The 16,786-nt window shown below is 57.8% G+C and overlaps 1 protein-coding gene across 2 annotated transcripts in view; it reads left to right on the forward strand.

Annotated features, from left to right (window-relative positions):
- GPATCH8 (G-patch domain containing 8) overlaps positions 1-16,786 on the forward strand; it is a 154,533-nt gene extending 137,747 nt beyond the window's left edge. For both annotated transcript variants that reach the window (XM_038753982.1, XM_038753981.1), the window contains exons 7-8: positions 10,182-10,312; positions 11,809-16,786. In XM_038753982.1, the coding sequence (XP_038609910.1) occupies positions 10,182-10,312; positions 11,809-15,598 (3,921 nt within the window). In that variant the 3' untranslated portion in view covers positions 15,599-16,786. The remainder of the gene's footprint in view (positions 1-10,181; positions 10,313-11,808) is intronic.

Raw genomic sequence — 16,786 nt, forward strand, 5'->3', positions numbered from 1 at the left:
CGCTTACTGTGTGCAGAGCACTGGACTAAGCACTTGGGAAGTACAAGTTGGCAACCTAGACAGACGGTCCCTACCCGACAGTGGGCTCACAGTCTAGAAGGGGGAGACAGAGAACAAAACAAAACATATTAACAAAATAAAATACATAGAATAAATATGTACAAATAAAATAAATAAACAGAGTAATAAGCGTGGCTCAGTGGAAAGAGCCCGGGCTTTGGAGTCAGAGGTCATGGGTTCAAATCCCGGCTCCGCCAATTGTCAGCTGTGTGACTTGGGGCAAGTCACTTCACTTCTCTGGGCCTCAGTTCCCTCATCCTCATCCTTCTAGACTGTGAGCCCACTGTTGGGTAGGGACCGTCTCTATATGTTGCCAACTTGTACTTCCCAAGCGCTTAGTCCAGTGCTCTGCACACAGTAAGCGCTCAATAAATACGATTGATTGATTGATTGATCTGATCTTCTACAGTCTTAGACTGTGAGCCCACTGTTGGGTAGGGACCATCTCCATGTGTTGCCAACTTGTACTTCCCAAGCGCTTAGTCCAGTGCTCTGCACACAGTAAGCGCTCAATAAATACAATTGATTGATTGATTGATCTGATCTTCTACAGTCTTAGACTGTGAGCCCACTGTTGGGTAGGGACCATCTCCATGTGTTGCCAACTTGTACTTCCCAAGCGCTTAGTACAGGGCTCTGCACACAGTAAGCGCTCAATAAATACGATTGATTGATTGATTGATCTGATCTTCTACAGTCTTAGACTGTGAGCCCACTGTTGGGTAGGGACCATCTCCATGTGTTGCCAACTTGTACTTCCCAAGCGCCTAGTCCAGTGCTCTGCACACAGTAAGCGCTCAATAAGTACGATTGAGTGAATGAATGAATCCCTGAGTCCTCCCCTCTCCAAACTACTAGCTGATTGTGGGTAGGAAATGTGTCTGCTATTGTATTGAACTCTCCCAAGCGCTTAGTATTGTTACCAAGCAGGGACGGTCTCTCTCTGTTGCCGAATCGTACTTTCCAGAGAAGAGAAGCAGCGTGGCTCAGTGGAAAGAGCCCGGGCTTTGGAGTCAGGGGTCAGGGGTTCGAATCCCAGCTCCGTCACACGTCTGCTGTGTGGCCTGGGGCAAGTCACTTAACCGAGAAGCAGCGGGGCTCAGTGGAAAGAGCCCGGGCTTGGGAGTCAGAGGTCGTGGGTTTGAATCCCGGCTCTGCCCCTTGTCAGCTGTGTGACCTGGGGCAAGTCACTTCACTTCCCTGAGCCTCAGTGACCTCATCTGGAAAATGGGGGTTAAGACTGTGAGCCCCACGTGGGACAACCTGATCATCTTGTATTCCCCCAGCTCTTAGAACAGTGCTTTGCACATAGTAAGCGCTTAACAAATGCCATCATTATTATTATTATTCCAGTACGAGTACACAGTAAGCGCTCAATAAATACGATTGAATGAAAGTGCCGGCGAGTCGTTTCCGATTCACAGCGACTTTATGGAAATATTTTCGCCAGAGCGTCCGGTCTTCCAGCGCTTAGAACAGTGCTTTGCACATAGTAAACGCTTAACAAATGCCATCATTATTATTATTCCAGTACGAGTACACAGTAAGCACTCAATAAATACGATTGATTGAAAGTGCCGTCGAGTTGTTTCCGATTCACGTCGACTCCATGGAAATATTTTCACTAGAGCGTCCTGTCTTCCAGTGCTTAGAACAGTGCTTTGCACATAGTAAGCGCTTAACAAATGCCATCATTATTATTATTATTCCAGTATGAGTACACACTAAGCGCTCAATAAATACGATTGAATGAAAGTGCCGGCGAGTCGTTTCCGATTCACAGCGACTCCATGGAAATATTTTCGCCAGAGCGTCCGGTCTTCTGCGTAATAATAATAATGGTGGTGTTTGTTAAGTGCTTACTATGTGCTGGGCACTCTGCTAGGCTGGGGTGGATCCAAGCAAATCAAGGTGGGCACAGTCCCTGTCCCATTTGGGGCTCCCAGTCTCAATCCCCATTTGACAGGTGTGGTAACTGAGGCACAGAGAAGTGAAGGGACTTGCCCAGGGTCACAAAGCGCTATGCACACAGTAAGCGCTCGATAAATGCGATCGGATGAATGAATGAATCAATCAGTCGTATTCATTGAGTGCTTACTGTATGCAGAGCACTGTACTAAGCGCTTAGCACTGTACTAAGCACTTAATGAATGAATGAGCTGACCTCACGGGTGGGCTTGTTGGCTCTTGCCTGTGGCTCTTATTGTGGCTCTTAGTTATTTGTACCTATCTACTCTATTTATTTTACTTTGTTAATATGTTTGGTTTTGTTCTCTGTCTCCCCCTTCCAGACTGTGAGCCCACTGTTGGGTAGGGACTGTCTCTATATGTTGCCAACTTGGACTGCCCAAGCGCTTAGTACAGTGCTCTGCACACAGTAAGTGCTCAATAAATATGATTGATTGATGGGCAGAGGATAAGCCCCCCCCCCCCCCCCCATTGTGGGGTGGTGACGAGTTGGCTGCACGTGTGGCCCCCCTGCCAACTGCTTTTATGTACTCTATCTCTTTTTATTTTATTTGTGCATATTCTATTTATTTTATTTTGTTAATATGTTTTGTTTTGTCCTCTGTCTCCCCCTTCTAGACTGTGAGCCCACTGTTGGGTAGGGACCTTCTCTATATGTTGCCACCTTGGACTTCCCAAGCGCTTAGTCCAGTGCTCTGCACACAGTAAGCGCTCAATAAATACGATTGAATGAGTGAACGAATGAAAGTGAGCACTTTTCAAGGAGGAAAGAGAGCCGGTTAGTGCTAGCGTAGCCTCAGGCGGCCCTGTGGCCCACCAGAGTTGGAAACTTTCCCGTGAAGTCGGCTAGGATGGGCAAAGGATAAGCCCCCCGCGTTATGGGGTGGTGACGAGTTGGCTGCACGTGTGGTTCCCCTGCCAACTGCTATTACCCTATTTATCTCTATTTATTTATTTTATTGGTACATATTTATTCTGTTTTATTTTGTTAATATGTTTTGTTTTATCCTCTGTCTCCCCCTTCTAGACTGTGAGCCCACTGTTGGGTAGGGACCGTCTCTAAATGTTGCCACCTTGGACTTCCCAAGCGCTTAGTCCAGTGCTGTGCACACAGGAAGCGCTCAATAAATACGATTGAATGAGTGAACGAATGAAAGTGAGCACTTTTCAAGGAGGAAAGAGAGCAGGTTAGTGCTAGCGTAGCCTCAGGCGGCCCTGTGGCCCACCGGAGTTGGAAACTGGCCCCAAGGGATGGGCTTCCCCGTTGAGTCGGCGCATCTTAGCCCACGACTTTCGTTCCCGAGTTGCCCTCGGCTCCCTCCCACCCCCCCCCCCCCGCCCCAGCTTTTGCCAGGGGAGACCGTCCGTGGCCTCTAGCATTCATTCATTCAATCGTATTTATTGAGCGCTTACTGTGTGCAGAGCACTGTACTGAGCGCTTGGGAAGTCCAAGTTGGCAACGTATAGAGATGGTCCCTACCCAACGGTCTTTGTTTTGTTCTCTGTCTCCTCAGTCTAGAAGGGGGAGACAGAGAACAAAACAAAACATGTTAACAAAATAAAAGAAGTAGAATAAATATGTACAAGTGAAATAAGTAAATTGACTAATAAATCTGTACAAATATATATACAGGTGTTGTGGGGAAGGGAAGGAGGTAAGGTGGGGGGGGTGGAGAAGGGGAGAGGAAGGAGGGGGCTCAGTCTGGGCAGGCCTCCTAAGAAGTTAAGTGACTTGCCCAAAGTCACACAGGCTTTGGAATCGGAGGTCATGAGTTCGAATCCTGACTCCGCCACATGTCTGCTGTGTGACCTTGGGGAAGTCACTTAACTTCTCTGAGCCTCAGTTCCCTCATCTGTAAAATGGGGATTAAGACCGTGAGCCCCACGTGGGACATCCTACTCACCTTGTATCCCCAGTCCCCTCACCTGTAAAATGGGGATGAAGACTGTGAGCCCCACGTGGGACAACCTGCCAGCGCTTAGAACAGTGCTTTGCACATAGTAAGCGCTTAACAAATGCCATCATTATTACTGTTATGTTGCCAGCTTGCACTTCCCAAGCGCTTAGTACAGTGCCCTGCACACAGTAAGCGCTCAATAAATACGATTGATTGATTGATTGATTGATATGGTGGAGCCGGGACTTGAACCCATGACCTCCGACTCCAAAGCCCGGGCTCTTTCCACTGAGCCACGCTTACGGTCTAGGGGATTGTCGGCTGCTTTCAGATCGGGAGTCACTCGCCTTGCGATGGGATTTCTCTGCCGCCGCTGTGGTTTTCCTTAAAATAGAGAGGCTTCCTGGTCCGTTGACTGTGGCGGCCCTGGAAGGGGCCCGAGGCGCGTCCGGTTTCCTGACCCCGTAGTAGGGAAGAGAGGGATAAGACGCCACATCCACCGCGGCTTCCATCTCTTCCTCAGGGCTGGAGAGCCGAGTGAGGGAGTAGTGACCACAGGAAGGGCCCATTCCCACCCCCTGATCCCTGACTGGCCGCCCAGAGCGCTTAATACAGCAGACAGACCGCGCTGGAGATTCTCGGCAGCCCCCTCCCTGCCGGAACTTATTAATCAATCAATCAATCGTATTTATTGAGCGCTTACTGTGTGTGGAGCACTGGACTAAGCACTTGGGAAGTCCAAGTTGGCAACATCTAGAGACGGAACAGTGGGCTCACAGTCTCAAAGGGGGAGACAGAGAACAAAACCAAACATACTAGCAAAATAAAAGAAATAGAATAAATATGTACAAGTAAAATGAATAAATAAGTAAATAGAGTAATAAATATGTACAAACATATATGCATATATACAGGTGCTGTGGGGAAGGGAAGGAGGTAAGATGGGGGGGATGGAGAGGGCAACGGCTGTTATTATTGTTGTATTGGTTAAATGCGTCGATATGCCAGGAACTGTACTAAGCGCAGGAGTAGATACAAGCAAATCGGATTGGACACAGTCCCTGTCCCACGTGGGGCTCGTGGTCTTAATCAATCGTATTTATTGAGCGCTTACTGTGTGCAGAGCACCGGACTAAGCGCTTGGGAAGTCCAAGTTGGCAACATATAGAGACAGTCCCTACCCAATAGTGGGCTCACAGTCTAGAAGGGGGAGACAGAGAACAAAACCAAACATACTAGCAAAATAAAAGAAATAGAATAGATATGTACAAGTAAAATAAATAAATAGAGTAATAAATATGTACAAACATATATGCGTATATACAGGTGCTGTGGGGAAGGGAAGGAGGTAAGATGGGGGGATGGAGAGGGCAACGGCTGTTATTATTGTTGTATTGGTTAAATGCGTCGATATGCCAGGTACTGTACTAAGCGCAGGAGTAGATTTTAGATTTTAGACTGTGAGCCCACTGTTGGGTAGGGACTGTCTCTATATTTTGCCAACTTGTACTTCCCAAGCGCTTAGTACAGTGTTCTGCACACAGTAAGCGCTCAATAAATATGATTGATTGAGTAGATACAAGCAAATCGGATTGGACACAGTCCCTGTCCCACGTGGGGCTCGTAGTCTTAATCATTGAATCGTATTTATTGAGCGCTTACTGTGTGCAGAGCACCGGACTAAGTGCTTGGGAAGTCCAAGTTGGCAACACACAGAGACGGTCCCTACCCAACAGTGGGCTCACAGTCTAGAAGGGGGAGACAGAGAACAAAACAACATATATTAACAAAATGAAATAAATAGAATATGTACAAGTAAAATAAATAAATAGAGTAATAAGTCCGTACAAACATATATACATATATACAGGTGCTGTGGGGAAGGGAACGAGGTAAGGCGGGGTGGGGGGGGGATGGAGATGGGGAGGAGGGGGAGAGGAAGGAGGGGGCTGAGTGTGGGAAGGCCTCCTGGAGGAGGTGAGCTCTCAGTAGGGCCTTGAAGGGAGGAAGAGAGCTAGCTTGGCGGATGGGCAGAGGGATTGGGGGCATTCCAGGCCCGGGGGATGTCGTGGGCCAGGGGTCGACGGCGGGACGGGTGAGAACGAGGCCTAACGGTGAGGAGATTAGCGGCAGAGGAGCGGAGGGTGCGGGCTGCGATGGACAAGGAGAGAAGGGAGGTGAGGGAGGAGGGGGCCGGGGGATGGACAGCCTTGAAGCCCAGGGTGAGGAGTTTCTGCCTGATGCGCAGATTGATCGGTAGCCATTGGAGGTTTTTGAGGAGGGGAGTGATATGTCCAGAGCGTTTCTGGACAAAGATAATCCGGGCAGCAGCATGAAGTATGGATTGAAGTGGAGAGAGACACGAGGATGGGAGATCAGAGAGAAGGCTAGTGCAGTAGTCCAGACGGGAGAGGATGAGAGCTTGAACGAGCAGGTTAGCGGTTTGGATGGAGAGGAAAGGGCGGATCTCAGCAATGTTGCGGAGCTGAGACCGGCAGGTTTTGGTGACAGCTTGGATGTGAGGGGTGAATGAGAGAGTGGAGTCGAGGATGACACCAAGGTTGCAGGCTTGTGAGACGAGAAGGATGGTAGTGCCTATATAGAGGGACTGTCTCTATATGTTGCCAACTTGTACTTCCCAAGCACTTAGTACAGTGCTCTGCACACAGTAAGCACTCAATAAATGTGATTGATGATGATGATGATAGTGCCGTCAACAGTGATGGGAAAGTCAGGGAGAGGGCAGGGTTTGGGAGGGAAGACAAGGAGTTCAGACGGTCCCTACCCAACAGTGGGCTCACAGTCTAGAAGGGGGAGACAGAGAACAAAACCAAACATATTAACAAAATAAAATAAATAGAATAGATATGTACAAGTAAAATAAATAAGTTAAATTAATTAAAATTAATAAATAATAAATAAATAAGTTATTATAAAATAAATAATAACTGTCCAGTTCCCCTGGAGGGGGCTACGGGTTTGTGGCCCCAGACTACTCTGGTTAAGCTCCGTCCAGGCCCTCCCCCAAATCCCCTTCCCCACCAAGGGCAGGGCAGGTATTCAGGCCCGGGGGCCACCACTCAGCAGCAGCAGCAGCAGCAGCAGAGTTGCTCGCTGAGGAGGGTCTGGATAGGTTTGGAAAACCACCCCCCCAAATAAAAGCAGTTTTGAGGGGGACATGGGGAGGCCGGGCAGGGAAACCAGAGCCGATTAGAGAGTTGGGCTGAGGTGGCGTGACTGAGGGAAAGCTGTAGCTGAGTGGTCCGGGGGGCTTCGGGAGGATTGAAGAACAGGGACACGGCAGATATCCCGGGTGCTGATGGCAACTCTTCGCCGACCCTCGGCGGGGGGAGCCAATCAATCAATCAATCAATTGTATTTATTGAGCCCTTACTGTGTGCAGAGCACTGTATTAAGCGCTTGGGAAGTACAAGTTGGCAACATCGTCATCAATCGTATTTATTGAGCGCTTCCTGTGTGCAGAGCACTGTACTAAGCGCTTGGGAAGTACAAGTTGGCAACAGATAGAGACAGTCCCTACCCAACAGTGGGCTCACAGTCTAAAAGGGGGAAGAGACTGGGCTGGGGGCATGCGTAGACAGGAGGGATGGAGGGGAGCAGTGGACAGGCCGTCTGCCCGTTGGTCCAGCGAGGGGAGTTTGGCCCAGAGAAACCCAAGGAGGAAGAGAGAGAGAGAGAGAGGGTTTGCGGAGGGGAAGGAGAGTGAGTTTAAATGGCATTTAAATGCTTACTATACGTCAAGCACTTATAAGAGCTAAGGTAGATATAAATTAATCGGGTCAGTCCCTGTCCCACACGGGGTACACAGGCTAAGTGGTGGGGAGAATGGGATTCGGTATTTGGCAGTGTGTTTACTAGGTTCATTCATTCAGTCTGTCAGGCGTATTTATTGAGCACTTACTGTGTGCAGAGCACTGTACTAAGCGCTTGGGAAGTCCAAGTTGGCAACATATGGAGAAGCAGCATGGCTCACTGGAAAGAGCCCGGGCTTTGGAGTCAGAGGTCATGGGTTTGAATCCCAGCTCCGCCAACTGTCAGCTGTGTGACTTTGGGCAAGTCGCTTAACTTCTCTGCGCCTGTTCCCTCGTCTGTAAAATGGGGATTAAGACTGTGAGCCCCCAGTGGGACAACCTGATCACCTTGTAACCTCCGCAGTGCTTAGAACAGTGCTTTGCACATAGTAAGTGCTTAATAAATGCTATCATTATTATTATTATTATTATATGGAGACGGTCCCTACCCAGCAGCAGGCTCACAGTCTAGAAGGAGGAGACAGACAACAAAACAAAACATATTAATAAAATAAATAGAATAAATTTGTACAATTAAAATAGAGTAATAAATCCGTACAAACATATATACATATATACAGGTACGAGGGGGAGAGGAAGGAGGGGGCTCAGTCTGGGAAGGCCTCCTGGAGGAGGTGAACTCTCAGTAGGGCTTTGAAGGGAGGATGAGGTGCCAAGTACTGCACAAAACGCTGGGATAGGTGCAAGATAATAGGGCAGGCATGGGGCCCACAGTTTGAGAGGGGAGGGAGAGCAGGTAGCTTAACCCCATTTTACAGATTAGGGAACTGAGGCCCAGAGGGCTGAAGCGGCAAGCCCTAAAGTAGGCAGGTGGACTCAGGATTAGAACCCAGGTCCCCTGACTCCCGGGCCCAGGCGCTTTCCACTCGGTTATGCTGTGGGTAACCCCAGTTTTGAGCCCATCCAGGCAGCTGGCCATCCCTTATGCCCGTTTCCCCTCCCCGCCTCTGCCCGCGATGGGATGGAAAGGCACAAACGTTGGCCGCTGGCCACCTGTCGTGGGTGACGAGCTGAATTCAGTCCCCGGGGACAGGGCAGAGCTGAGCTGCCCGTTTTAGCTCAGGACGTGTCTGTTTCCGGGATTTTAGGTTTTCTTTCTTTTCCTGGCAACGTTCCTCCAGATGAAGGCTCTCCGTGTGAGTGAGTGAGTGCGTGCGTATGCCGTCTGGCCCCTGTGACTCCTTAGGGTTGGCAGATTTGTTGTTCCCGGCTACCGAGGCTAGCTTGCGGGTGGATTGTTGTCTCTTCCACCCTTGTTTTATCTGTCCTTGTTTTTCTGCGTATGTGTGCGTGTTTCCTCCTTTGTGGTGTGGCATTTTCAGCTGATGTATTGAAAGCAAATCCTTCTAATTCGGGAGTCGAGATCACAAGAGTGAGTTATTCTACTAGCGTCCGTAACCACGTATCTGTTGTGTAGGTCATTCCCTCCTTCTCTCCCTTCCTCCCTCCTAACTTGGTAAAAAAACTCCACTGCCCTTTCATATAAATATTAGGTAAGAGAAACTCCCCTGTCTGTCTGTCTCCACTTCCCAGCACAAAACCAAAGCAGTGTTCATTTTCTGTCGGGCCACATTCTTTTCACTGAGGCCGTTGTGAGAATCTCTGGTCTGGTGTGTCCGTTGTTTTGCTTTTTTTCCACGCTATCTAGCGTGTTGAAAGTACCTGGTTTTCTTTCCCCGGGCACCGTTTGGTGCTGTCTCTTGCATTGGTGACGTGGTTTCAGAAACAAAGAAACCAGTAAACACAAAACAAAACTTGGAAGTAAACTCCTGCATTGTGGCACATCCCTTGCTTCAAAATCCTGTAAAATGAGGCAGACTGCTACCCGAGGTTGTCCGTTCGGTTCCCCCGAGAGCATCCGCTCGGAGGAACGATGCGCCACTTGGCTCGCTGGCGAATTCCAGGGGCCAGATTGGGTGGGGAGGGCGGCCGGGTGCATCTCCGACGCTGGTGAAGGCCTTTTCTTGTCCCCGGACCCTGGCACTGCCAGGAGGAAACGGCTGCGTTTGTAACCGCGCCGGAGAGGGGCAGCCAGGGATCGAAGCCAGGCCCGCTCTCCCCGAGCTCTGGACCCCGGTTCATTTTCCGCACCGGCCGTTACCTTCCCCCACCCCACCACGGCTTCCCGCTGGGCCCCATCCGTCCGATCCGCTTGCTGGCCGGAAGAGCCACGGAGGAAGCGACCCCTCTTCTTTCCCTTCCCGGGCCCGGAGTTGTGCTTGCTGTATTACACACACACTCACCTCGCTTCAAAGCGCAGCAGTTCCCGGGATCGCGTTGCACGTGACGGACCCTGTTCCGATGAACCCGGAGTCGGGGGCGACGCGCGTCGACCGCGGTCCTGGGCTCGGCCAGCCCCTCTGGCCCTGTCGGTGTCTCGTCACTCCCGTCCCTCCATTCCCCTCTCCCTGTGTCCCCGCAGCGGCTGAAGGATCTCAAGCAGAGGGAGTTTGCTCGCAATGTCTCCTCGCGGTCCCGGAAGGACGAGAAGAAGCAGGAGAAGGCCCTGCGGCGGCTGCACGAGTTGGCTGAGCAGAGGAAGCAGGCCGAATGGTGAGCGGGGACACGGACCGGGGTTTGGGAAACCCTTGGGGGACCGATCCCCTCAAGGAGGCCCGGTCCAATGGGGCGAGCATCCTGACAGGCAAAGAAGTTTAGAGACAAGAGAGCGTGAGCTGCATCAGACCCCGCTTTCCACCCAGCCCGAGGTTCCGTGTCCCTCGGCGGCCCCAGCGGGTCGGGGGCCGGGGGAGGGAACAGACTGCCCTCCTTGATCGAAATGCTAAAGGAAATGCTACGGGGATGGGCGGAGCCGGAAGGGGTGAATCTAGGTGGGCTTCCTGGAGGTGGTGGGGTTTTAGGTGCTTTGAAGGGGAGGGCATTCCAGGCGGGGGAAATACGGGGCTGGGGACGGAGGGTGAGGTGGGAGGTAGTTAAGTAAAGCGTTCAGACAGGAAAAGGGAAACGGAGGCAGCAGCGGGTAAGAGGGCTCACGCCCGTGGGTCATCAGGAATTTCCTCCTCACTTGGGGAGTCCCTGAGGTCACCTTGGTTCCCGAGAGGTCAGAACTTTGTCTGTCTCCCCGGAGTCCTCCAGAGCCCCCAGGGAACTGGCAGGAGAGACGATTATCCCCGCTCTGCGGCGGCCAGAGCGGCCGGCAGCTTGGTCCCGAAGGGCCGGCCGGCGAGGGACGGGCCGCCACCTCCAGACCCCTGCCCCCCGGATTTTAGGGTCAGGGGTGCAAGGGCCTCCTTCGGGGAAGAGCTGGGGCCGGGCGGCGGTTCTCGGGTCACTTGGGAAATTAGCCGTCGATTTCCCCGACCCCTCCCGGGGTCCGGTAGCTGTGGTGGACCGGCCTGGCGTGGTGTGCCCACCCAAAAGTCAGTTATCCGGTGGGTTAAATCTGCAGGGCCGGGCAGATAATTGGGCCTCTCAACATGTCGCCCAGGGGCCGTGCCAGTTGCCCCCTGGGGCACCCCCCAGGACCGGCCATGTGCTGAACATCACCCCCAAACAATGGGGGATGAGTAAGGCCACCTGCCTTGCTTAATAATAATAATATTAATAATAGCATCATTAATATTATTATTATTACAAATAGCATCTGTAAAGCACTTACTGTATGCCAGCCACCGTACTAAGCGCTGAGGTGGAGCCAAGCAAATCGGGTTGGACCAAGTCCCTGTCTCATGCGGGGCTCCCGGTCTCAATCCCCATTTTACAAATGAGGTAACTGAGGCCCAGAGAAGCGAAGTGACCTGCCCAAGGTCACCCGGCGGACAAGCGGAAGAGCCGAGATTAAGACCCGTGACCTTCTCACTCCCGGGCCCGGGCGGTATCCGCCAGGCCTTGCCGCTCGCCTTCCCTTGGGGCCGGGGCCGCCGGGGAGAGGGCGCCGACGAGGATGCTGGAGCTGGGGGGTGTCTGGGAGGCCCAGGCAGTCAGTCGTATTTATTGAGCGCTTACTGGGTGCAGAGCACTGTACTGAGCGCTCGGGAGGCCAGGGTCTCCACAGTAACTGGCCTTTGCTTACCGAAACTGTTGTGCAGCGCCCCCGGGAGCGGCCCCATGTTCAAGCCGACCACGGTAGCCGTAGACGAAGAAGGGGGCGAGGAGGAAAAGGACGAGGCGGCCGGCGGCGGCAACAGCACCCAGCCGGCCTTCGGCCCGGCCCCCGAATCGGCCGCCGACCGCGGCGGCGGGGCAGCGGCGGCCTCCGCTCCCGGCCCGGCCCCCCAGCCCCTCGGCTTCGGCGTGAAGAACCACCTGGGGACCCCGCTGCAAAAACTAGGGGTGTCGTTTTCCTTCGCCAAGAAGGCCCCCGTCAAACTGGAGTCGATCGCCTCGGTCTTCAAGGATCACGCGGAGGAGGGCGGCCCCGGGGACGAGCCCCCGGCCGAGGAGAAGGGCTCCGACCGCGCCGAGGGGGCCGCGCAGAAGGCCGGCGAGGCCGAGGGGGCGGGTCAGCCCGACGGCAAGAAGGCCGAGGAGGACGCGGCCGAGAAGGACGGCGGCTCCCTGGCCTCGACGTTGTCCAAGCTGAAGAAGCTGAAGCGGGAAGAGGGGGCCTCCTCCCTCGAGCCCGAATACTACCACTACACCCCCCCAGCCCACTGCACGGTGAAGCCCAACTTCCCCTTCCTCCTCTTCATGCGAGCCAGCGAGCAGAGGGAGGCCGACGGCGGCTCCAGCCCGAAGGCCGCCGGCTCTCCACGGCCCCGGGCCGGCCACAAGCCGGCCGCAAGCGAGACCTCGGGGGCACCGCCGCCCAAGGAGGCGGGCGGCGCCGGGCCCCCCGAGCCGAGGGGCAAGGCCGAGGCCAAAGGCGGACGAGGGGACCCGGGCCCCCCCGCCGGGGATGGGCAGCCGCCGGCGGAGACCAAGGCGCCCGAGCCCGAAGGCCCGACGGAAGCCCCCCACCAGACCGTCCCCGGGGCCAGAGATGACCCGGAAGGGCCCAGGCGGCCCACTGGGCCCTTCTTCCCGGTCCTGAGCAAGGACGAGAGCACGGCGCTCCAGTGGCCCTCCGAACTGCTCATCTTCACCAAGACGGAGCCCTCCGTGTCCTACAGCTGCAACCCGCTCTACTTCGATTTCAAGCTGTCGCGGAACCGGGAGGGTCGGGCGAGAGGCGGGGAGAAGCCCAAAGAGGCGGGGGACGGTTCGAAGGGGCCGCTCCAGCCCCAGGACCCCGGCGACCCGAGCAAGGACAGGGGGGCGGAGGGCGGGGGCCATCCCGCCGGCGGGAAGGCGGGGGACGCCGCCCCCTCGGGATCCGCCTGCAGCAGCCTGAGCCCGGCGGAGCCCGGCGGGAGCCGGGCGGAGGGAGCCGACAGCCTCCCCGGCAGGAAGGAGCAGGCGGGCAGGGCCCACCGCCACAAGAAGAAGAAGAAGCACAAAAAGTCGAGCAAGCGCAAGCGCAAGCACAAGGAAGACCCGGAGGAGAAGGGCGGCAGGGGCGAGGCCGGGGAGAAGGCCAAAAAGCGCAAGAAGCGCAAGCGCAAGAAGAGCAAGTCGTCGGGGCCCGGGGACTCGGAGCGGGGGCCCAAGCCGGAGCCGCCGGGCAGCGGGAGCCCGGCCCCGCCGCGGAGGCGCCGCCGCCCCCCGCCCGACGACTCTCAGAGGAGGTCGCTGCCGTCCGAAGAGGGGACCAGCGGCCAGAAGGAAGAGGGCGGCGGCGGGAGCGGGGGCGGAGGGGGCGGCGGCGGGGCCGCCCAGGACCACGGCGGCAAGAAGCGGAGGGCCGAGCCGCCGCCCTCGGCCCCCTCCACCCCGCCGGCCGCCTCCCGCGGCCGGGGGAGCCGGGCCGGCCGCCGCAGCGAAGAGGACGACGACGAGGGCGACGGCGACTCCGGCCCCTCTCGCCGGCCGTCCCCGGACAGCGAGGGCGACGAGGCGGACTCGGGCAGCGCCCGCTCGCGGAGCCGCTCCCGCTCCGCCCGGCGCTCCCCGTCCAGCAGCTCGGACGCGTCCTCGGACCGCAGCCGCTCCAGCCGGCCGCGGAGCTACTCGGACGACAGCGACTCCAGCGACTCCAGCGAGCGGGGGCGACGGGGGCGGCGGGAGCGGCGGGGCCGGCGGCGGCGGGCCAAGCGCTCGCGCGGCTCCGAGGACGCCTCGGACTCGGGCAGCTCGAAGCCCCGCTCGAAGCGGCGCAAGTACTCCTCCTCCTCGCCCCGCTCCCCGTCCTCCCCGTCGTCCCCGCCCTCCTCCTCCTCGTCCGAGGACGACGACGACGGGTCCAGCCGGAGCCGCGGCCGTTCCCGGAGCCGCTCGCGGGGCCGCTCACGCGGCCGCAGCCGCTGCAGCAGCCGCAGCAGCTGCAGCAGCCGCAGCAGCCGCAGCCCCGACAAGCGGCGGAGCCGCAGCGCCGCGGCGCGCGGCTGGCAACGCAGCCGCAGCTACAGCCGGGGGCGCAGCCGCGGACCCCGCAGCCCCTCGCTGCGGGCGGGCTTCCGGAAGGGCGCCGGGGGCCACGAGAGCCCCGAGGAGCGGCGCCCGGGCCGCCGGGACTTCATCCGCGCCAAGATCTACCGATCCCAGTCCCCGCACTGCTTCCGGGCCGGCCGCGGCGACGACGGCAGGGGCCAGGACGGGGGCCCCGGCAGCCCCGAGGACCGGAACTCGCTCACCGCCAAGCTGCTGCTGGAGAAGATCCAGGCGAGGAAGGCGGAGCCCAAGCCCGGAGGGACCGGAGAGGCCCCGGGGCCCGCGGCCGCCGCGGCCCAGGGAAGAGCGGGCCCGAAGCTGAAGGACCCGCCCCAGGGCTACTTCGGCCCCAAACTGCCCCCTTCCCTGGGCCACAAGCCAGTCCTCCCTCTCATCGGGAAACTGCCGGCCCCCCGGAGGCCCGGCCCCAGGAAGAGCGAAGAGGCCGGGCCGGACCGGGATGAGGAGCGGGAGCCGGAGGAGGAGCCGGACGAGGGGCCTCCGGGGGCCGCCGAGGCCCCCTTCGGGCCCCCGGAGGACGCCGAGGGCTCCCCGCCCTCCACCGCCCGCGAAGAGCCGGAGGAGGGACCCGCCGGAGCGGCCCCCGAGCCGCCCCCGGCCTCCGCCGCCGGCTACCCCCCCGGGGCCGGGGCCTCCCCGGAGCCCCTCGACGGGGACGGCGGGGCCGCCCCGCCGGAGCCCGGCCTGCCGCCTCCGGCCCCCGAGGCGGAGCCCTACGCGGGCTTCGCGCCCCCACCGGGGGAGCCCGGCCCCGAGGAGCCAGACGGGGCGGAGGCGGGGTCCCTGGCCCCCCTGGAGAGCCAGCCCCTCACCTTCACCCCCGAGGAGATGGAGAAGTACAGCAAGCTCCAGCAGGCGGCCCAGCAGCACATCCAGCAGCAGCTCCTCGCCAAGCAGGTGAAGGCCTTCCCCGCCTCGGCCGCCCTGGCCCCGGCCGCCCCGGCCCTGCAGCCCATCCACCTCCAGCCGCCCGCCACGGCCGCGGCCGCGGCCACCTCCATCACCACGGTGCAGCACGCCATCCTGCAGCACCACGCGGCCGCGGCGGCCGCCGCCGCCGCCATCGGCATCCACCCGCACCCGCAGCCCCTGGCCCAGGTGCACCACATCCCCCAGCCGCACCTCACCCCCATCTCCCTGTCCCATCTGACCCACTCCCTCATCCCCGGCCACCCGGCCACCTTTCTGGCCAGCCACCCCATCCACATCATCCCCGCCTCGGCCATCCACCCGGGGCCCTTCGCCTTCCACCCCGTCCCCCACGCGGCCCTGTACCCCACGCTCCTGGCCCCCCGCCCCGCCGCCGCCACCGCCCTCCACCTCCACCCGCTGCTGCACCCCATCTTCTCAGGGCAGGACCTGCAGCATCCTCCCAGCCACGGCACCTGAGGGGGGGACGGGGAGGGCCGGAGGGGCCGCCCGCCCCCCCGGAGTGTCACTCATGCGCGCCGCGGGCCGGGGAGTTGCTTGGCAGCCAAAGAACCGAGCCTGGGCTCGCGGCGGGGGGCGCGCGGCGGGTGTCGGGGGGGGGGTGGCGGCGCGCGAGGTTGGCGTCGGGCTTAATGTCAGGGATTTTGGGTTTCGGTTGTGTTTTTCTCCCACCTCTCACCTCTTTCCACACATCCTGAGCCGGAGAGCCTCTTCACGGATGAGCGGGCCTTCCCTTCGCCGGGCCGGGCGGGAAGGATCTACGTAGACCCCTCCTCGTCCCCCCCACCGCGCTGCCCCCACCGCCACTCTTCCCTCCCCCTCCAGCTGACACTCCAGCACGGGGCTCTGGGCTCCGGGCCGGACGACCGACCGACCGGCCGTGCTCGGGAATCGCCGTTCCCCTCGCCCGAGGCCTCCCGGCGCCGCCCCACGGGCCCGGGCGGAAGACGGGGGTCCGACCCCGCCACCCCGGGCGTCCGAAGCCGGAGCGACCTGGACCCCGGGACTCCCTCGGACTCCTCTTCCGCAGAAGAGCCGGGGTCGCAAGGGCGGCGTGCGGTCATGCTGATGTTGTTTTTTTTTTTTAATTATTATTATTTATAGGAATTTTTTTTTTTTAAACGTAAAGAATTGCACTGAACTCTGTCACCGTCGATGCTGCTTTTTGTAGCTCCCGAGAAGAAGGTTCCACATTTGTAGTATACTGCAATAATATTTTTTACAGCCCGCTCTTTTAGCGCCCCATCCCGCTGGCTTCGTGTAAATAGGTTTGCCGCCGTCCCGCCCGGACCCCCGTGAAGTCCCCCGCCCCGCCGGACCCGACAGGCGGAACGCGCCTGCTCCTCGCTGATGCAAAAATGACTCAAGCATGTATATTTTACCAAGCTCATGTATTTTTGAACTTTTTATGTATTATAAAATGTAAAAACCAAAAAAAACCCCAACAAAAAAGAAAAAGACAAAAAAAAAGGAAAATCATTTAGCATCTTTGCTGAGAGAAAACGGGCCGCACGGTCTGGAGCGGGCGGGCGGCCTCTCGACTGGCGGAACCGGGGTCTCGGGGCGGCCACCGGCCCCCGCCCCGCTGCCCCCCCGGGAACCCTCTCGCTGTTCGTCGGTTCAAAATGTGCCTTCTGGGAGACAGAC

The sequence above is a fragment of the Tachyglossus aculeatus genome, chromosome 11 (genome assembly GCF_015852505.1).
Source record: "Tachyglossus aculeatus isolate mTacAcu1 chromosome 11, mTacAcu1.pri, whole genome shotgun sequence".
In the NCBI taxonomy this organism is placed as follows: domain Eukaryota; kingdom Metazoa; phylum Chordata; class Mammalia; order Monotremata; family Tachyglossidae; genus Tachyglossus; species Tachyglossus aculeatus.